The sequence below is a fragment of the Oncorhynchus gorbuscha genome, linkage group LG02 (genome assembly GCF_021184085.1).
Source record: "Oncorhynchus gorbuscha isolate QuinsamMale2020 ecotype Even-year linkage group LG02, OgorEven_v1.0, whole genome shotgun sequence".
NCBI lineage: Eukaryota > Metazoa > Chordata > Actinopteri > Salmoniformes > Salmonidae > Oncorhynchus > Oncorhynchus gorbuscha.
In genome coordinates, this window is record NC_060174.1 from 93,382,970 (window position 1) to 93,405,251 (window position 22,282).

Sequence of the window (22,282 nt, forward strand, 5' to 3'; positions counted from 1 at the left end):
TGTCTACTTTTTGCGGAAGGTTTTACTTTCAATTACTGGGATATGTGGTTGTCTTACCTTGGTTGAATGCACCAACTATTAGTCGATCTGGATAAGAACATCTGTCAAATTACCAAGTGTGGGTATGTTTTCTACCACAGGGCACAGTTTTATTCAATCTTTTCAGTTGTAGATCAGGGTTCAGACTTCATACTTTAATGAGGCTTTACTGCCACCTTGTGACAAAGTCATATCAGCATCAGCATTCCACACACTCATACATTTCAAATCAAAATGTATTTGTCATATGCTGCGTAAACAGGAGTAGACTAACAGTGAAATGCTTACTTACGGGCCCTTTTCCAACAATGCAAGAGGGAGAAAAAAATGAAAAATAATACTATGAGGAATAAATACACAATGAGTAATGAATGATAACTTGGCTATATACACCGGGTACCAGTACTGAGTCAATGTGCAGGGGTACTAGGTAATTGAGGTAGATATTATTATTATATTTTTACCTAGGTAAGTCAGTTAAGAACAAATTCTTATTTTCAATGACAGCCTAGGAACAGTGGGTTAACTGCCTTGTTCAGGGGCAGAAAGACAGATTTTTACCTTATCAGCTCAGGGATTCAATCTTGCAACCTTTCGGTTACAAGTCCAACACTCTAACCACTAGCCTACCTGCTGTCCCCTGTACATATAGGTAAGGATACATAATTAATAGTACCAGCAGTATATGTGATGAGTCAAAAGAGTTAGTGCAAAAAGGTTCAATTCAGATAGTTAAACAGTTAACCAGTAGATACTCAGAATAACTATTTGGTCCTACTGGTTCCAGACTTTCTGCATCGGTACTGCTTACTGTGCGGTATCAGATAGAACTTGGGTGGCTGGAGTCTTTGACCATTTTTAGAGTCTTCATCTGACACCATATGGTGTAGAGGTCATGGATTACAGGGAGCTCGGGCCCCAGTGATGTACTGGGCCGTACGCACAACTCTCTGAAGCGCCTTTGCATCAGATGCCAAGCAGTTGCCATACCAAGTGGTGATGCAGCCAATCGTATTGCATTGTACAATCAAATCAAATTGTATTGGTGGCATACACATATTTTGATGATATTATCGCGTGTGTAGCTCCAACAGTGCAGTAATACCTAACAATACAAGCAAATCCCAATAACGAGCAATGTCAGAGTCCAGAATATAAATATACAGTGCCAGTCAAAGGTTTGGACACCTACTCATTCAAGGGCTTTTCTTTATTTTTACATTGTAGAATAATAGCGAAGACATCAAAACTATGAAATAACACGTATGGAATCATGTAGTAACCAAAAAAGTGTTAAACAAATCAAAATATATTTAATATTTTAGATTCTTTAAAGAAACTGAGCTTTGCCCTGATGAAAGCTTTGCACACTCTTGGCATTCTCTCAATCAGCTTCACCTGGAATGCTTTTCCAACAGTCTTGAATGAGTTCCCACATATGCTGAGCACCTGTTGGCCGCTTTTCCTTCACTCTGCTGTCCAACTCAAACCATCTCAATTGGGTTGAGGTTGGGTGATTGTGGAGGCCAGATCATCTGATGCAGCACTCCATCACTCTCCTTCATGATTAAATACCCCTTAAACAGCGTGGAGGTGTGTTGGGTCATTGTCCTGTTGAAAAACAAATGATAGTCCCACCAAACACAAACCAGGTGACGTATTGCTGCAGAAAGCTGTTGTAGCCATGCTGGTTAAGTCTGCCTTGAATTCTAAATAAATCACAGACAGTGTCACCAGCAAAGCACCATCACACCTCCTCCTCCATGCTTCACGGAGGGAACTACACATGCTGAGATCATCCATTCACCTACTCTGCATCTCACAAAGACACAGCAGTTGGAACCAAAAATCTCCAATTTGGACTCATCAGACCAAAGTACAGATTTCCACCGGTCTAATATCCCTTGCTCATGTTTCTTGGCCCAGGCAAGTCTCTTCTTCTTATTGCTGTCCTTTAGTAGTGGTTTCTTTGCAGAAATTTGACCATGAAGGCCTGATTTCACACAGTCTCCTCTGAACAGTTGATGTTGAGGTGTGTCTGTTACTTGACCTCTGTGAAGCATTTACTTAGGCTGCAATTTCTGAGGCTGGTAACTCTAATGAACTTATCCTCTGCAGCAGAGGTAATCAGAGTCCAGTGGAGTAAAAAACGTGTCGTTATCGTCTTAATTCAGCAGCTCATAAAACCGCTTCGCCCGGCCGAATATATACACTCCTTTCTTGAAAAATGTATATCTTAACAGCCTTTATATCTGTTACAGACATGTTTGCGCAGTGGCAAACCTATAGGCCTTCGTTGTTTTACAGGTTTGTACTGTATATTCATGTGTGTGCTGCACATACTGTATAGCACATACTGTATATACTGTATACATACTATATATATAAGTTATTTTCAAAAGAGATGGCTAACAACAGCAAGCACACTGCAATAAAAAAACACAGTTCCACTCATCAGATGATGATCATTTGAAACTTAGCTTATTATTGAAAGTTATTATTGAAAAAGGAGAAGCTCACAGATTAGCAACAACATACTATTTGACAAGACCTGCTGCAGCCGCTGCAAACTAGTCGACAACAAAAGCTAGCTAGCTAGACTGGGGGACAACTACTGCACAATGACCTGTTGGCCTTCAAGAAGGCAGAAGTTCCCATTCGTTTTTGTAAAAATGGTCCCACTCATTAAGTCAAAATGTGATTGGTTGATTCCGTATGCACTCCAAAATGTTATCTTAATACAGTTGAACGGCAGATACCTTTATCTAGGTTCTTATGGTCTAGCTAGCCAATGGCTGACTTAGCTAGCTAGATTGATTTCCCTAGAGACAGAAAAATATATTTGATATATTTTTTCTCTTTAGTGTTAACCCGTTCCTTTCCAACAAAAACTGAAGAGATTGAATCAGAACATAATTGAAAAGAATATACTTGTCATTATAATAATAATAATTTAATAAATCCATAGCCCTTCTCTGAAGGTGTTGAAGGCCCATTGTTCCCCACTGTGTTTGGGTCACTAATAATTCATAGAGTGACTCTAAATTCCCTCAGAATGCATTTTTTTTCACTATTCTGAAAGTCTAAAGAATCCATATGTTGTCCTGAAATATAAACACAGGAATACTGGACATTTTGAACCTGGTGATTTGACAAAATTACAATCATGGTCTTAAATTGGACATTCTTCTGGTCTCGGTCTTGACTCGGTCTCGAACCCTTTGTCCCCCTCCCGGTCTCGGTCTAAAAGTAAAAGTCTAGCTCATAGTTTAGGGATCCCTACTGTTCCTGTGGATATGCCTTTCCCTATTCATGCCTTAGCTAGTCGACCATTAGGGTCAGGATTTATCAGGGAGGTAACCGCACCTTTGTGTATGATAACGCAGGAGGGTCACAAGGAGAAGATTAGTCTTTTCCTTATTGATTCTCCTGCGTATTCTGTGGTGCTACGCCTACCCTGGTTAGCTTGCCATAACCCCACTGTTTCTTGGCCACAGAAGGCTCTCAATGGGTGGTCGCAAGAATGCTCAGGTAGGTGTTTAGGGGTTTCCATTGGTGCTAATATGGTGGAAAGTCCAGACCAGGTCTCCACCGTGCGCATTCCCCCCGAATATGCCGATTTGGCTCTCGCCTTCTGTAAAAAGAAGGCGACTCAATTACCACCTCATCGACGGGGGGATTGTGCGATAGATCTCCTGGTAGACGCTGCATATCCCAAGAGTCACGTGTATCCCCTGTCGCAAGCGGAGACGGAGGCTATGGAGACATATGTCTCTGAATCCCTGCATCAGGGGTTCATTCAGCCATCCATTTCACCCGTCTCTTCGAGTTTCTTTTTTGTGAAAAAAAAAGGATGGCGGTTTACGCCGTGCATTGATTATCGAGGTCTGAATAAAATCACAGTGAAATATAGTTACCCGCTACCTCTGATCAATACGGTTATTGAGTTAATGCACGGGGCACGTTTTTTCACAAAATTGGATCTCAGGAGTGCGTACAATCTGGTGCGTATTCGGAAGGATGATGAGTGGAAGACGGCATTTAGCACCACCTCAGGTCATTATGAGTACCTTGTCATGCCATATGGGTTGATGAATGCTCCATCAGTTTTCCAATCATTTGTAGATGAGATCTTCAGGGACCTGCACGGGCAGGGTGTAGTGGTGTATATCAATGATATTCTGATATACTCTGCTACACGCGCCGAGCATGTGTCCCTGGTGCGCAGGGTGCTTGGTCGCCTGTTGGAGCATGATTTATATGTCAAGGCTGAGAAATGCTTGTTCTTCCAACAATCCATCTCCTTCCTAGGGCATCGGATTTCCACTTCAGGAGTGGAGATGGAGAGCGACCGCATTGCAGCCGTGCGTAATTGGCCGACTCCAACCACGGTAAAGGAGTTGCAGCGTTTTTTGGGGTTTGCCAATTACTACCGGAGGTTTATCCGGGGTTTTGGTCAGGTGGCAGCTCCCATTACCTCACTGCTAAAGGGGGGCCCGGTGCGCTTGCAGTGGTCGGCTGAGGCGAACAGGGCTTTTGAGTACCTGAAGACTCTGTTTACCTCGGTGCCTGTGCTGGCTCATCCGGATCCCTCTTTGCCATTCATAGTGGAGGTGGACGCATCCGAAGCTGGGATAGGAGCAGTGCTCTCTCAGCGTTCGGGTACGCCACTGAAGCTTCGCCCCTGTGCTTTCTTTTCGAAGAAGCTCAGCCCGGCGGAGCGAAACTATGATGTGGGGAACCGAGAGCTGTTAGCTGTCGTAGAAGCCTTGAAGGTGTGGAGGCATTGGCTTGAGGGGGCTAAACACCCTTTTCTCATCTGGACTGACCACCGCAATCTGGAGTACATCCGGCAGGCGAAGAGATTGAATCCTCGCCAGGCAAGGTGGGCCATGTTTTTCACTCGTTTTGTGTTTACTCTTTCTTACAGACCAGGCTCCCAGAACGTTAAGGCAGACACATTGTCTCGGCTGTATGACACAGAGGAGCGATCCATGGATCCCACTCCCATACTCCCAGCTTCGTGTCTGGTGGCGCCTGTAGTGTGGGAGCTGGACGCGGACATTGAGCGGGCGTCACGTGAAGAGCCCTCTCCCACTGAGTGTCCAGCTGGTCGTCTGTACGTTCCGTCTGCTGTCCGCGACCGATTGATCGATTGGGCTCACACGTCACCCTCCTCTGGTCATCCTGGGATAGGTCGGACGATGCGCTGTCTTGAAGGGAGGTACTGGTGGCCCACTTTAGCTAAGGACGTGAGGATTTATGTTTCTTCCTGCTCGGTGTGCGCCCAGTGCAAGGCTCCTAGACACCTGCCCAGAGGTAAGCTACAACCTCTACCCGTTCCTCAACGGCCGTGGTCGCACCTGTCAGTGGATTTTTTGACTGATCTTCCACCTTCACAAGGTTACACCACGATCCTGGTTGTTGTGGATCGGTTTTCAAAGTCCTGTCGTCTCCTACCTTTGCCCGGTCTCCCTACGGCCTTACAAACTGCAGAGGCCCTATTTACACACATTTTCCGGCACTATGGGGTGCCTGAGGATATAGTGTCTGATCGGGGTCCCCAGTTCACATCAAGGGTCTGGAAGGCGTTCATGGAGCGTCTGGGGATCTCGGTTAGTCTTACCTCAGGTTTTCACCCCGAGAGTAATGGGCAGGTGGAGAGAGTTAACCAGGATGTGGGTAGGTTTCTGCGGTCTTATTGCCAGGATCGGCTGGGGAGTGGGCGAAATTCGTGCCCTGGGCAGAGATGGCTCAGAACTCGCTACGTCACTCCTCAACTAACCTTACTCCTTTTCAATGTGTATTAGGGTATCAGCCGGTTCTGGCTCCTTGGCATCAGAGCCAGACCGAGGCCCCTGCGGTGGACAATTGGTTTCAGCACGCTGAGGAAACCTGGGAGGCAGCCCACGTCCACCTTCAGCGTGCCATAAGGCGCCAGAAAATTGGCACAGACCGTCGCCGCAGTGAGGCCCCAGTGTTCGCACCGGGGGACAGGGTCTGGCTCTCGACCCGAAACCGGCCCCTCGGCCTGCTCTGCCGGAAGCTGGGTCCGCGGTTTGTGGGGCCGTTTAAAGTCCTGAGGAGAGTGTACGAGGTATGTTATAGGTTACAACTGCCCACTAATTACCATATTAACCCCTCGTTCCATGTGTCTCTCCTCAGGCCGATGGTGGCTGACCCGCTCCAGGAGGCTGAAGTGCGTGATGTTCCTCCGCCTCCTCTAGACATCGAGGGGGTTCCGGCGTATTCTGTTCGATCCATTTTGGATTTGAGATGTCGGGCGAAGGGCCTTCAGTACCTCGTGGACTGGTAGGGGTACGGGCCGGAGAAGAGATGCTGGGTTCCCGTTGGAGGACGTGTTAGATCCTTCCATGTTATCATAATTCCACCGTTTCCATCCGGATCGCCCTGCACATCACCCTCCGGGTCGTCCCCGAGGCCGGTGTCGACGCGCAGCTGGAGCCGCGCGTCGGGAGGGGGTACGGTCACGACTTCTGCCAAAGTCGTTGCCTCTCCTTGTTCGGGCGGTGCTCGGCATTCGACGTCACTGGTCTTCTAGCCATCATTGATCCATTTTTAATTTTCCATTGGTTTTGTCTTGTCTTCCCACACACCTGTTTTCAATCCCATTCATTACCTGTTGTGTATTTAACCCTCTGTTTCCCCGCATGTCATTGTCAGAGATTGTTTATTGTCAGTGTAGTGTTTTTGTTGTATAGGTGCGCGACGGGTCTTCGTACCCATATTTGTTTATGTTCTTTTCCTGTTTAGTTTTATGGAGCATGTTACTAGGACATTATTAAAAGACTCCATTTTACACTCCGTTTGACTCTCCTGCGCCTGACTTCCCTGCCACCTATAAACATATGCCTGACAGTTATGGTTGAAGCATCAGCATACATGGACACACATACTGTGTTTAATGCCAGTGACAGGTCATTGGTAAAAATACAAAAAGAGTGGAGGGCCTAGAGAGCTGCCCTGCAGTGCACCACACTTTACATGTTTGACATTAGAGAAGCTTCCATTAACCTCTTACTCCTACCCGACACGCAGGCGTCCCATCTAGACATCTGGAAATGCAAATGCACTACGCTAAATGCTAATAGCACTCGTTAAAACTCAAACGTTCATTAAAATACACATGCAGGGTACTGAATTAAAGCTACACTCGTTGTGAATCCAGCCAACAAGTCAGATTTTTAAAATGCTTTTCGGCGAAAGCATGAGAAGCTATTATCTGATAGCATGTAACACCCAAAAAGAGCCGCAGGGGACGTAAACAAAATAATTAGCATAGTCGGCGCTACACAAAACACACAAATAAAATATAAAACATTCATTACCTTTGACAATTTTCTTTGTTGGCACTCCTAGACGTCCCATAAACATCACTATTGGGTCTTTTTTTCTTTTAAATCGGTCCATATATAGCCTAGATATCGATGTATGAAGACTATGTGATCAAGGAAAAAAACAGTTTTTTAACGCAACGTCATTTTTTTTAATTAAAAAAGTTGACGATAAACTTTCACAAAACACTTCGAAATACTTTTGTAATGCAACTTTACGTATTAGTAAACATTAATAATCGATCAAATTAATCATGAGGCGATGTATATTCTATAGCTGTACGTCTGGAAATAATGTCCGGGTAAATCTCAACCAAAATATCCGGTCGGAGACCGGAAGAAATGCGCTGCCTCGTGTCCGTTTGACCAAGAAACAAATCGGAGGCAAATGACAAGACTTTTGACATCGTGTGGAAGCTGTAGGTATTGCAACCTCGGCCCCATTTAATGTGGCTCCCATTCAACAACACGTTCAACAAGTGGCGCATGGATATATTTTCCCATTTTCAGTGATCAGATTTTCCTGCGCTTTTCGATGAAACGCACGTTCTGTTATAGTCACAGCCGTGATTAAACCAGTTTTATAAACGTCTGAGTGTCTTTTATCCACACATACTAATCATATGCATATACTATATTCCTGGCATGAGTAGCAGGGCGCTGAAATGTTGCGCGATTTTTAACAGAATGCTTACAGGTCTGCTGTTAGAACCAGTAAAGGCGACTTTAACACTCTTGGGTAGCGGAATTACTTTGGCTTCCCTCCAGGCCTGAGGACAAAGATTTTCCTCTAGGCTCAGATTACAAATAAGACAGATAGGAGTGGCTATAGAGTCAGCTACCATCCTCAGTAGCTTTCCATATTTAAAAAAAACATTTATTTAACCAGGCAAGTCAGTTAAGAACCCATTCTTATTTACAATGACAGCCTACCAGGGAACAGTGGGTTAACTGCCTTGTTCATGGGCAGAACAACAGATGTCTACCTTGTCAACCCAGGGAATCAATCTAGCAACCTTTCGGTTACTGTCCCAACACTCTAACCACTAGGCTACCTGCCGCCCCAAATCTAAGTTGTCAATGCCAGGAGGTTTGTCATTATTGATCGATAACAATAATTTTTCCACTTCTCCCACGCAAACTTTACAAAATTCAAACTTGCAATGCTTTTCTTTCATTATTTTTATATTTTTATGCATGAATACAATTGCTCACTGTTTGTTGTTGACATTTGCTGCCTAAGTTTTTCCACTTTGCCAATGAAATAATCATTAAAATAATTGGCATCATCAAATGGTTTCATGATGAATAAGCCATCTGAATCGATGAAAAATTGAGTTATATGCATCTTTCTGCCCATAATTTCATTTAAAGTACAGTATTCTTTATATCATTGATATTGGCTTCATAACAGTTTCTTCTTCTTTTTGTTGAGTTTAATCACATAATTTCTCAATTTACAGTAAGTAAGCCAGTCAGATGTGCAGCCAGACTTACTAGCCACTCGTTTTGCCCCATCTCTTTCAACCATACAGTTTTTCAATTCCTCATCAACCATGAAGCATTAACAGTTCTAACAGTTAGTTTCTTAACAGGTGCATGTTTATCAATAATTGGAAGAAGCAATTTCATAAATTCCTCAAGTGCAGCATCTGGATTCTCCTCATTAATCACATCAGACCAACATATATTTTTAGCATCATCCACAATAGAGCCACAGCAAAATATTTTGTATGATCTCTTATTCACTATTTTAGGCCCAGCTTTTGGAATATTTGACTTTCTGTAACGTCTGCTTCCAACTCACACTCTCAAATAAGTAGATCCCCGAATGCAGCTCACTTTCCAGCCAACTTTCCAGCTCACACTCTCAAACACATAGATCCCCTGAACACAGCTCATTCTCCAGATCCCAATCACCTGAATTCTGATCACCTGTTCACACACCTGTATGTCATTATCACACACTATTTAGTTTAATTCTTTCCAATTGTGAGGTATTGTTTCTTTTTTGACACACTTCTATTCAGGGCGCTGGGATTCCAGTGATTTAAACCTCCCATGTATGATAGTTTTGGCCTGCCTCACTAACGAGGGCTATTATCTGCCTATACTTTAGCCTATCGGATTTCCTGTTATCAACCTATTGCCTGATCTCCCGGACGACGTTACTAGCCTTTTCCCTGCCTGTACTGTTGCCTTTTTGGACCCCCTGTGTATGACCTTCTGCCTGCCCCTGGACCCAGCTACCTGCCTCCTCCTGTGGTCCTTTACAAATAAACACCTGCGCTTGAAACCAGCTCTATCTCTCCCATCGTGTTCAATACACTTTCCTAGATATAGCCACTATATTGTGATCACTGCATCCAATGGGTACGGATATAGCTTTAGAACAAAGTTCTACAGTATTATTAAAAATGTGATCAATACATGTGGATGATCTTGTTCCTGTAATGTTTGTTAACACCCTGGTAGGTTGATTAATAACCTGAACCAGATTACAGGCACTGGTTATAGTGAGAAGCTTCCTCTTGAGTGGACAGCTTGATGAAAAACAGTCAATATTCAGGTCCCCAAGAAAGTAGACCTCCACGTTTACATCACATACACTATCAAGCATTTCAAACATATTAGTTAGGTACTGACTGTTAGCACTTGGTGGCCTATAGCATCAGAAAAGGCTTTAGATGTGCCAAGATGTGCCAACCTGCAACCACAAAACTTCAAAAACACTTGACATAAGATCTTCTCTCAGCATTAGAGTGATATGGCTCTGAATATATACAGCAACACCTCCCCCATAAGCATTTCTGTCTCTTCCATAGATGTTATATCCGTGTATTGCTACTGCTGTATCATCAAATAAATTATCTAAGTGAGTCTCAGAAATGGCTAATATATGAATGTTATCTGATGGTAGCAAGTTATTGATTTCATGAACCTTATTTCTATGGCTACTTATATTAATATGGGCTATTTTCAACCATTTCCTGGGTAGCTTATAAAAGGTAGCCATGTAATGCTTTAAAAGGCTGATCGTGGCTCACATCAACACCATTATCCCAGAAACGCTAGACCCACTCCAATTTGCATACCGCACCAACAGATCAAATCAAATCAAATCAAATGTACTTATCTAGCCCTTCGTACATCAGCTGATATCTCAAAGTGCTGTACAGAAACCCAGCCTAAAACCCCAAACAGCAAGCAATGCAGGTGTAGAAGCACAGTGGCTAGGAAAAACTCCCTAGAAAGGCCAAAATCTAGGAAGAAACCTAGAGAGAAACCAGGCTATGTGGGGTGGCCAGTCCTCTTCTGGCTGTGCCGGGTGGAGATTATAACAGAACATGGCCAAGATGTTCAAATGTTCATAATTGACCAGCATGGTCAAATAATAATAAACACAGGCAGAACATTTGAAACTGAAGCAGCAGCACGGTCAGGTGGACTGGGGACAGCAAGGTGTCATCATGTCAGGTAGTCCTGAGGCATGGTCCTAGGGCTCAGGTCCTCCGAGAGAGAGAAAGAAAGAGAGAAAGAGAGAATTAGAGAGAGCATACTTAAATTCACACAGGACACCGGATAGGACAGGAGAAGTACTCCAGATATAACAAACTGACCCTAGCCCCCCGACACATAAACTACTGCAGCATAAATACTGGAGGCCAAACAGGAAGGATATAACCCCACCCACTTTGCCAAAGCACAGCCCCCACACCACTAGAGGGATATCTTCAACCACCAACTTACCATCCTGAGACAAGGCCGAGTATAGCCCACAAAGATCTCCACCACAGCACAATCCAAGGGGGGGGGGGGGCGCCAATCCAGACAGAAAGATCACATCAGTGACTCAACCCACTCAAGTGATGCACCCCTCCTAGGGACGGTATGAAAGAGCCCTAGTAAGCCAGTGACTCAGCCCCTGTAATAGGGTTAGAGGCTGAGAATCACTGTGGAAAGAGGGGAACCGGCCATGCAGAGACAGCAAGGGCGGTTCGTTGCTCCAGAGAATTTCCGTTCACCTTCACACTCCTGGGCCAGACTACACTCAATCATATGACCCACTGAAGAGATGAGTCTTCAGTAAAGACTTAAAGGTTGAGACCGAGTTTGCATCTCTCACATGGGAAGGCAGACCATTCCATAAAAATGGAGCTCTATAGGAGAAAGCCCTGCCTCCAGCGGTTTGCTTAGAAATTCTAGGGACAATTGGGAGGCCTGCGTCTTGTGACTGTAGCGTACGTGTAGGTATGTACGGCAGGACCAAATCAGAGAGACAGGTAGGAGCAAGCCCATGTAATGCTTTGTAGGTTAGCAGTAAAACCTTGAAATCAGCCCTTGCCTTGCCAGGAAGTCAGTGTAGGGGGGCTAGCACTGGAGTAATATGATCAAATGTTTTGGTTCTAGTCAGGATTCTAGCAGCCGTATTTAGCACTAACTGAAGTTTATTTTGTGCTTTATCCGGGTAGCCGGAAAGTAGAGCATTGCAGTAGTCTAACCTAGAAATGACAAAAGCATGGATACATTTTTCTGCATCATTTTTGGACAGAAAGTTTCAGATTTTTGCAATGTTACATAGATGGAAAAAGCTGTCCTTGAAACAGACTTGATATGTTCCTCAAAAGAGAGATCAGGGTCCAGAGTAACGCCGAGGTCCTCCACAGTTTTATTTGAGACATCTGTACAACCACTAAGATTGATTGTCAGATTCAACAGAAAATCTGTTTGTTTCTTGGGACCTAGAACAAGCATCTCTGTTTTGTCCGAGTTTAAAAGTAGAAAGTTTGCAGCCACCCACTTCCTTATGTCTGAAACACATGCTTCTAGCGAGGGCAATTTTGGGGCTTCACCATGTTTCATTGAAATATACAGCTGTGTGTCATTTGCATAGCAGTAAAAGTTAACATTATGTTTTCGAATGACATCCCCAAGAGGTAAAATATATAGTGAAAACAATAGTGGTCCTAAAACGGAACCTTGAGGAACACCGAAATTTACAGTTGACTTGTCAGAGGACAAACCATTCACAGAGAGAAACTGATATCTTTCCGACAGATAAGATCTAAACCAGGCCAGAACTTGTCCGTGTAGACAAATTTGGGTTTCCAGTCTATCCAAAAGAATGTGGTGATCGATGGTATCAAAAGCAGCACTAAGGTCTAGGAGCACGAGGACAGATGCAGAACCTCGGTCTGATGCCATTAAAAGTTAATTCACCACCTTCACAAGTGCAGTCAGTGCTATGATGGGGTCTAAAACCAGACTGTAGCATTTCGTATACATTGTTTGTCTTCAGGAAGGCGGTGACTTGTTGCGCAACAGCCTTTTCTAAAAAGTTTGAGAAGAATAGAAGATTCGATAAAGGCCGATAGTTTTTTATATTTTCTGGGTCAAGGTTTGGCTTTTTCAAGAGAGGCTTTATCACTGCCACTTTTAGTGAGTTTGGTACACATCCGGTGGATAGAGAGCCGTTTATTATGTTCAACATAGGAGGGCCAAACACAGGAAGCAGCTCTTTCAGTAGTTTAGTTGAAATACGGTCCAGTATGCAGCTCCTGGCAAAGTTGTGCAGACTCAGGACAACTGAGCTTTGAAGGAATACGCAGATTTAAAGAGGAGTCCGTAATTTGCTTTCTAATAATCATGATCTTTTCCTCAAAGAAGATCATGAATTTATTACTGCTGAAGTGAAAGCCATCCTCGCTTGGGGAATGCTGCTTTTTAGTTAGCTTTGCGACAGTATCAAAAAGGAATTTCGGATTGTTCTTATTTTCCTCAATTAAGTTGGAAAAATAGGATGATTGAGCAGCAGTAAGGGCTCTTCGATACTGCACGGTACTGTCTTTCCAAGCTAGTCGGAAGACTTCCAGTTTGGTGTGGCGCCATTTCCGTTCCAATTTTCTGAAAGCTTGTTTCAGAGCTCGGGTATATTCTGTATACCAGGGAGCTAGTTTCTTATGAGAAATGTTTTTAGTTTTTAGTAGTGCAACTGCATCTAGGGTATTGCGCAAGGTTAAATTGAGTTCCTCGGTTAGGTGGTTAACTGATTTTTGTCCTCTGGCATCCTTGGGTAGACAGAGGGAGTCTGGAAGGACATCAAGGAATCTTTGTGTTGTCTGAGAATTTATAGCACAATCTTTGATCCTCCTTGGTTGGGGTCTAAGCAGATTATTTGTTGCGATTGCAAACATAATAAAATGCTTGTCCGATAGTCCAGGAGTATGAGGAAAAACATTAAGATCCACATAATTTATTCCATGGGACAAAACTAGGTCCAGAGTATGACTGTGACAGTGAGTAGGTCCATAGACATGTTGGACAAAACCCACTGAGTCGATGATGGCTCCGAAAGCCTTTTGGAGTGGGTCTGTGGACTTTTCCATGTGAATATTAAAGTCACCAAAGATTAGAATATTATCTGCTATGACTACAAGGTCCGATAGGAATTCAGGGAACTCAATGAGGAACGCTGTATATGGCCCAGGAGGCCTGTAAACAGTAGCTATAAAAAGTGAATGAGTAGGCTGCATAGATTTCATGACTAGAAGCTCAAAAGATGAAAACGTATTTTTTTGTTGTTGTAAATTGACATTTGCTATTGTAAATGTTACCAACACCTCTGCCTTTGCGGGATGCACGGGGGATATGGGCACTAGTGTAGCCAGGAGGTGAGGCCTCATTTAACACAGTAAATTCATCAGGCTTAAGCCATGTTTCAGTCAGGCCAACCACATCAAGATTATGATCCGTGATTAGTTCATTGACTATAATTGCCTTTGAAGTAAGGGATCTAACATTAAGTAGCCCTATTTTGAGATGTGAGGTATCATGATCTCTTTCAATAATGACAGGAATGGAGGAGGTCTTTATCCTAGTGAGATTGCTAAGGCGAACACCGCCATGTTTAATTTTGCCCAACCCAGGTCGAGGCACAGACACGTCTCAGACTCCACTATGCTGGCAGGCTGGCTAACAGCCTGCTGCCTGGCCTGAACCCTATTTCATTGTGGAGCTTGAGGAGTTAGAGCCCTGTCTATGTTGGTAGATAAGATGAGAGCAACCCTCCAGCTAGGATGGAGTCCGTCACTCCTCAGCAGGTCAGGCTTGGTCCTGTTTGTGGGTGAGTCCCAGAAAGAGGGCCAATTATCTACAAATTCTATCTTTTGGGAGGGGCAGAAAACAGTTTTCAACCAGCGATTGAGTTGTGAGACTCTATCGCTGGAGAGCTCATCACTGTAGAGCTCATCACTCCCCCTAACTGGGAGGGGGCCAGAGACAATTACTCGATGACGACACATCTTTCTAGCTGATTTACACGCAGAAGCTATGTTGCGCTTGGTGATCTCTGACTGTTTCATCCTAACATCATTGGTGCCGACGTGGATAACAATATCTCTATACTCTCTACACTCGCCAGTTTTAGCTTTAGCCAGCATCTTCAGATTAGCTTTAATGTCGGTAGCCCCGCCCCCTGGTAAACAGTGTATGATCGCTGGATGATTCGTTTTAAGTCTAATACTGCGGGTAATGGAGTCGCCAATGACTAGAGTTTTCAATTTGTCAGAGCTTATGGTGGGAAGCTTCGGCATCTCAGACCCCGTTACGGGAGGAGTAGAGACCAGAGAAGGCTCGGCCTCTGACTCCGACTTGTTGCTTAATGGGGAATCCACAGATGATGCAATCTCTATTGCATTCCACACTGCCCTTTCACACCTGGACTAAAGGAACACCCATATAAGAATGCTATTCATTGACTACAGCTCAGCGTTCAACACCATAGTGCCCTCAAAGCTCATCACTAAGCTAAGAACCCTGGGACTAAACTCCTCCCTCTGCAACTAGATCCTAGACTTCCTGATAGGCCAGGCATGACTCCAACACCATCATTAAGTTTGCTGATGATACAACAGTGGTAGGCCTGATCACTGACAATGTTGAGACAGCATATAGGGAGGAGGTCAGAAACCTGACCGTGTGGTGCAATGACAAATATTTGACATGGGTCCCTAGATCCTCAAAAAGTTCTACTGCTGCATCATTGAGAGCATACTGACCAGTTGCATCACTGCCAGATATTTCAAATGCTCGGCCTCCGATCATAAGGCACTACAGAGGGTTGTGTGTTCGGCCCATTACATTACCAGGGTCAAGCATCCTGCCATCCAGGACCTCTATATCAGACGTGTCAGAGGAAGGCTCTAAAAATTGTCAAAGACTCCAGTTGGTTTAGCCAAGGAAAAAGTCAGCGACCTTCCCACTAGTCATGAATGGCTGAGATAATGAGTGGGCTGGACATGCCGAGAGATGACTTCGGATTGGTCTGCCATGTAGCAAGGTTCTGTCTATAACATGAGCTGGTTGACTCGCTAGCTAACCTCACATGTATGATCTGTGTAGTAATATTATTTGCAGCTCAGAGCCATTTCCATTGCTAGCTATAGCTTAATGTTAGCTAGATAACATTGATCTGGTAGGTTAGCTACCTGCAGATTCATGCAGGGCAGTAACATTATGAGTTGGGATTATGGTTCATTGTTTAGCTATCTAGCTAGACCCCACTATGAAAGTAACCATTTCAATAGAATGTCACTGCGATAACTGTCAATAAACGTAGCTGGTTAATTCACTCTGGCTATCTACTCCGATTTAAGAGCACAGAATAACTGACACATTTACGAAAGCTCAACACCTGTTGAATATGGCCGTGTTATTAAATGTTGGCAAAAAAGCATAATCAAATTGTTGCATGCAGTACGTTGCAGTGACCAACACTCTGGATAACATAAAAACAGCCTAACCAGCTCTGCTAGGGCAAGTAAAATGGTCAGAGTGAGCTATTCTCTCATTTGTGTTTGGAAGTAGCTAGCAGTCTAGCCAATGTTAACCAGTTAGCTTGGGTGCTTGACTGCTCTTATTAGGTCAGAATGCTCGAATCAACCCTACTCCTCGGCCAGAGCGTCCAGTGTGCGCTCTGAACACTCCGAGAGTGAAACACTCAAACTAATAATCTGACAACGCTCTGAGTTTACAAATGTCCAGAAAACACTCTGGCACTACAAATAGCAGTCGTAGTATAAACCAGCCTTTTGTCTTAAATCTTTTGTTTTGAATTTTACCCCTTCTCCCCAACTTCGTGGTGTCCAATTGTTGTAGTAGCTACTATCTTGTCTCATCGCTACAACTCCCGTACGGGCTCGGGAGAGACGAAGGTTGAAAGTCATGCGTCCTCCGATACACAACCTAGCCGCACTGCTTCTTAACACAGTGCGCATCCAACCCGGAAGCCAGCCGCACCAATGTGTCGGAGGAAACACTGTGCACCTGGCAACCTTGGTTAGCACGCACTGCTCCCTGCCCGCCACAGGAGTCGCTGGTGTGCGATGAGACAAGGACATTCCTACCGACCAAGCCTTCCCTAACACGGACGGCGCTAGGCCAATTGTGCGTCGCCCAACGAAGCTCCCGGTCGCGAATCCAGGGTCTCTGATTGCACAGCTGGCGCTGCAGTACAGCGCCCTTAACCACTGCACCACCCGGGAGACCATATGTGAATTCTTAAAGAGGTGGGTGGGGCTAAAGCTTAAGAGGGTGTGAATGATGCTGAATGGGTGTTGACAAAGAAGAGCTCTCCAGTATATGTACCAAAACATTCGTGGGCCATTTTCTCAAAAGTGATTTTACAAGTTTATCAACTTTCAAAGCAGAATTACTTTCCCATTGTTCCTCAACTATAGTGTATGATATGCCATTTACTAGCTCTGAGTCTCTACTTTTATGTAAGAAACATCATTTCAAATTTTGCTACGTAAGACCGAATTTAGCCGGTCGGTCACAAATGGGAAAGTTTGTGACTGCTGGTATAGCCTATTACTGGCTTCTTCAGAAGTGTAAGGGCAGAATCTGCGAAGGCCAGCAGCAGTGGGAGGAAGGTAGGGAACTTTTGTTTTATTATTCTAGCTAGGCTATCTTGATCTCTGGCTCCCTCTTGAGTCATTTGTGTGTGTTAATTTAATCAAACAGCATCAGACAAGTTAAGGACACATAGTTGATTTTATTAAAACACATAGGGTGTGTCAATATACAGAAAAATACACTTTTACAAATTTAGACCCATCGATTGGTCCAAAGAAAAGACAACTCTTGGTGGACTAATATTTTTGTTATTGTTGGGGACAGCCCTAGTAGAAATGCAGGAAATAAGCTTTTGATGCCCCCCCCCAAAAAAATATGAGGGAAGACCCCCTTATAATTTATGTCCCCCCCACTTCTAAATCCAAAGTTGTGCCCCTGTCTATATTATTCTATTCTAACATGAGGAGGATTGCGATGAGTCATACCTCCCCCTCTGTACAAAGATGTCAGTCTGATGTTCTTATATTTGCTGTTCTAATCTCTTCTCTCTTGCCTTCTTAAAAAGGCAACACGAACTCCCATTCCTGGTGCTTTGTTTTACTTAAACATGGAAACATATTGTAGACATATCTTCTGCAGCTCCTATGCTGAATGCTATGTCAACATATTGTGCATAAAATACTAAATGCTATGTTAGCATAGATTGTATAAGCACATGTTAGAATTGCTAAAAGTAAAACTTTGAAATAGACATGTATTCACATAACATTTCATTTGACGCCTACCTAAATATATAGCTACCAGTACAGGTATTCAAGCAAGCTTGATAGGGCAGCAAGAACATACATGGCATATCTAACTTTAGCATGTTGATAGGTACTGCAGAAAGCAGCTGAAGTTGTTGGAGGAAGAGAGGAATAATGCCTGTGTTCATTTCAGATAGTCGGTTGAAAGGACAGATTGTATCTACTGGAGGCTCCGAGAGAAGTTCCCCCTAGGTACAGATCTAGGATCTCCTCCCCCAATCCTAACCTTAGCCATTAGTGGGGAAATTCAAAACTGACCCGAGGTCAGCATCTAGGAGCAACTTCACGCTACTCCATACTGGAGGGACTGCTATAAAAGAGAGCAGCCCAGGACACCTTTCTGCCGGCACTTGAGCAGCTTGAGGAAGGTCTCCATCTTGTGAGTGTCTTTTTTGAAGCAGGCCAGTAAGCTATAGTCCCTGAGCACCGATTCTAACATGTCAAAATGCACAGGGTAGTCTGCCAGGCTCTTGTTGTTCTGCTCCAGCATCACAGCACCCTCACCCAGCATCTGCAAGAAAAGATAAGGAACTTCCATTAGCTTTAAAACAAACCAAAACAGCTAGATTTGGAGAGAGAGAAAATACAGTACTATACTGCTATATTTTGTCAAAAATACTTCCAAAAGTGGTTGAGACACTATATGTTAGGATATCTCATGAAAGCAGTGTATTGTATGCACATCTGTTTGCAACAGTGATATGACCTATGACTCGCCTTTTGGATGAGGATGGTCACTCCTTGCGCCAGGTTCATCAGCTTGTCTGATATCCACTTGGTTTTGTTGATCAGTGCCATGGGGGCATTGTCATAGCGATCCAATGAAGTCTGCAGCTTGACCAGGGGATCAATCCAGAACTTGATTAGGAACAGAATGGAGTGCAAAAGCCACTTGTCCTGAAACAAGAGAGGACCAAATAGAGAAACAATGGCATCAAGCTCTTTCAGTCAACACAAAAACCCATCATATGCCGAGGATATTATGAGCAATAGGCATTGAACAATCTTATTTTGAAGTAAAACCAACATCTAGCAATATAAACACAGCCTTTGCCTCTCTGTCAGTTCCATGCCTGCTTACAGAGTTTTCTTGGACCTCACTTCTGGAAGTGGAGATGGATAAGGTGCTGGTGGTGCATGTGTTCCCTGTTTGAGTCAACGGAATTCGAACTTGGAAGGGAATAAACATCTCCTCCTACACGGAGCCAGAGAGGGAGAAATAGAACAAAGTAAGAAGAAAACACTAACAGAGACTGGCACATAGCAAGATCCTTCCAGCATAAGCCATCTGTTGACAAGAAACGCATTTGAGTTCTGATCGGTTTTCATCTAGGGAGTTCACAAACCTCACTTCGCTACCCCACAAACCATACTGAGCTTTCCAAACAGGACGTTTTAAAGGATATTTTAACAGCAACAACATATGTTAGTCTTTTTTTTTATAAATGCACACACTTCATATCATTCTACACCAGATAAAACAGTTTTTCAAGTTCTCACTGGGATCTTGAAAGACGTGCAGTTGGATTCAGGTATTAGTAATAGTAAAAGGTTGCACTTCTCAGAAAATACTACAGTTATGAACATTCAAGTTTGAATAAAGTTATGAAGACATTTGGCATGAGCTCTGTCTCTGCATGATCAATCCATATACAAAGGAGTGATACAATCGATCAAAATCAAGAGAAGGTTTGAATGAAAGAAGACAGACCATGACAGATGTGAAATTACTTGATCATCTGTTTACAATACATTTGAAATGTATTTAGAAACAAAAAATGCACTCCAAACCAGCTTTTCATGTGTTTTTGAAAGCAAAGGTAGAATACATTTTTTGTCATTTGCGCTACAATAAAAACACAATTATTGTATTTCCAACCCATGTTTAACATACATTTATAGTAGGGTGTACTCACAAACAAGGTGAGAGACTTCTCTGAGACCAGGTAGATGAGCTCAGCATGTTGGATGGCCCGGTCCAGGAGTTTCTCCAGGGAGATGGTGCAGTGAGTGCTACCAGGATCCTGACACTCTGCCATAGACCCCGTAGTGCCTTGGAAGGGCCAGAGTAGTAGCAACACACAGCCATGCAGAGCTGGGGAGCACACGGCAGACAAAAGGTACACAAACACAGGTCATGGTTAGCATACAGGATGTTCTCTTTTTTTAACAAATGTTTTCTCCTTCTCAAAGACTACAAGGTGACACATCTATAAACTCTCCAGCGGTGTCTGTGTTTTGATATTGTGGCTAGGGTTAACAGACAACAACACTTTAAAGTGCAGGTGAGTCATATTTTTGGGATAATTTAGCAGAGAGTCATTCAAAGTACTTCAGGAGGATGTGCAATCACATTTGTGTGATTCGGAGGTCACTTTGGGTTTGTTGTCATTTCTGTAGCATTTAAGAGGGTAGACTACCTTTGCTGTTGTTCATTTTGCTGGTTTTGAGGTGAAACCTACACTCTGGACCTACCTTGTTTTGACTGAAGGTTTCAATGGTCTTCTTATACTATTCAGGTGTTATGAATGGCCATGAGGGGGTGCGTGGTTCCAACGTAAGAGGGGCCGAGTTGATCTTTAAAGATCATTTCCCTTTCTTGTTTTTATGCATCGTATTCTCCTGGAAGGAAAAAGAGAACCATGAATAGCAATTTTACTGAGCAGGAATAAATAAATGAGGAAGAAAGATTATTGCTTTAATATATTGTGTGTGGATGGAAAAAACACTATGAATGGAATAAACATGAACCAGTTCTCCACCATGAGTTAAAATACTATACTTCATTAGTCCATGAGAGATAGAAATGTGTCTTCTGATTTGATCCAATCCCCCCCCCACACACACACACACACACACACACACACACACACACACACACACACACACACACACACACACACACACACACACACACACACACACACACACACACACACACACACACACACACACACACACACACACACACACACACACACACAGGCCATCAGATGGACAAGGGTGGTTCACAGATGACGCTAAGCTGTCCCCAGCTAACACATTTGGTACCTTGGAAGTTGTGGGAAAGTACATCTTTGGTTTTTCATTGGTTCTGGGAACAAAGCCATACGTTCTGAGAAATTCTGGAAATGTTTATTTTAAGTTGTAGGTAGGTTCTGAGAACGTTTTACTTTGGTTCCTTGAAAGTTTTACTGGGAGGTTTTCTTAACGCTCTGAGAATGTAAACTATAGGTTATTTTGAGGTTTTTGAATAACTTCTTTAACTTTCACCGAATGTTTTTTTGGGGGTATTTTCTTTCTTCTGTTGCAAAAGCAGCAGCTACAGTGGTTCCTCCTTTAAATGTTGTGTCAGACTGCAGTAGCATTCTGTGGCACGTCATTTAATTGTCAGCCATTTTTTCTGTTACTGCAAGTTAGTGCTAGTTTGACCACCAGAGAGCATCTTTGAGAAGCATTTGATAGTCTTCCATATTGGCATTACCAGAGATGGGGAGGTAACGCGGGAGACAGGGTTCAATTCCCCGACAGGGAGGAATGAGTAGGCTGTCCTTGTAAATAAGAATTTGTTCTTAACTGATTCCATATGTGTTATTTCATAGTTGTGATGTCTTCACTACTATTCTACAATGTAGAAAATAGTAAAAATAAAGACAAATCCTGGAATGAGTAGGTGTGTCCAGACTTTTGACTGGTACTTGCTTAATTCATTTGATTAATATTATGGTGTTCCTATTCCATGAAAAACAAAAAACCCTCTGGGTTTCTCTTAGTATGGAACAGAAAATATCGCACTGTACAACGTGACTCTCATAATTTCAGAACGTTGAGATATTGTCAATTTGTCAGTTTGTAAATTCAGACCGTTTCGCTCCCATGTTGCAGGGTTGATTTGAGCGTTCTGGCCCTACAATGGCAGTCAAGCACCAAAGCTAACGTTGGCTAGCTTGCTAGCTACTTCCAGACACAAATGAGACCACTCTGACCATTTTACTCGCCCTAGCAGAGCTGGTTAGGCAGTTTTTGTGTTAACCAGAAGGTTGGTGACTGTAACTGTGCTGCTGGAAACAATTTATTTATGTTTTTTTGCCGATGTTTCCTGGCCATGTTCAATGGGTGTTGAGCGCTCATAAATGAATTATTCTGAGCTCTGGTACTCAGATGAGAGTGCTCTGAAATCGGTGTAGATAGCCAGAGCAAATTTACGAAAGCACCGGAATGTCCTTT

At 43.5% G+C, this 22,282-nt stretch overlaps 1 protein-coding gene across 1 annotated transcript; it reads right to left on the reverse strand.

The window, feature by feature from the left end:
- Positions 1-17,433: 17,433 nt before the first annotated feature.
- smtlb (somatolactin beta) lies at positions 17,434-20,525 on the reverse strand. The gene is made up of 5 exons (XM_046298017.1): positions 20,476-20,525; positions 19,972-20,150; positions 19,137-19,250; positions 18,773-18,952; positions 17,434-18,566 (listed from the first exon to the last, which is right to left on the reverse strand). The coding sequence occupies exons 1-5, from the start codon at positions 20,489-20,491 to the stop codon at positions 18,366-18,368; spliced, it is 690 nt and encodes a 229-aa protein (XP_046153973.1). The 5' UTR covers positions 20,492-20,525; the 3' UTR covers positions 17,434-18,365.
- Positions 20,526-22,282: the final 1,757 nt, after the last annotated feature.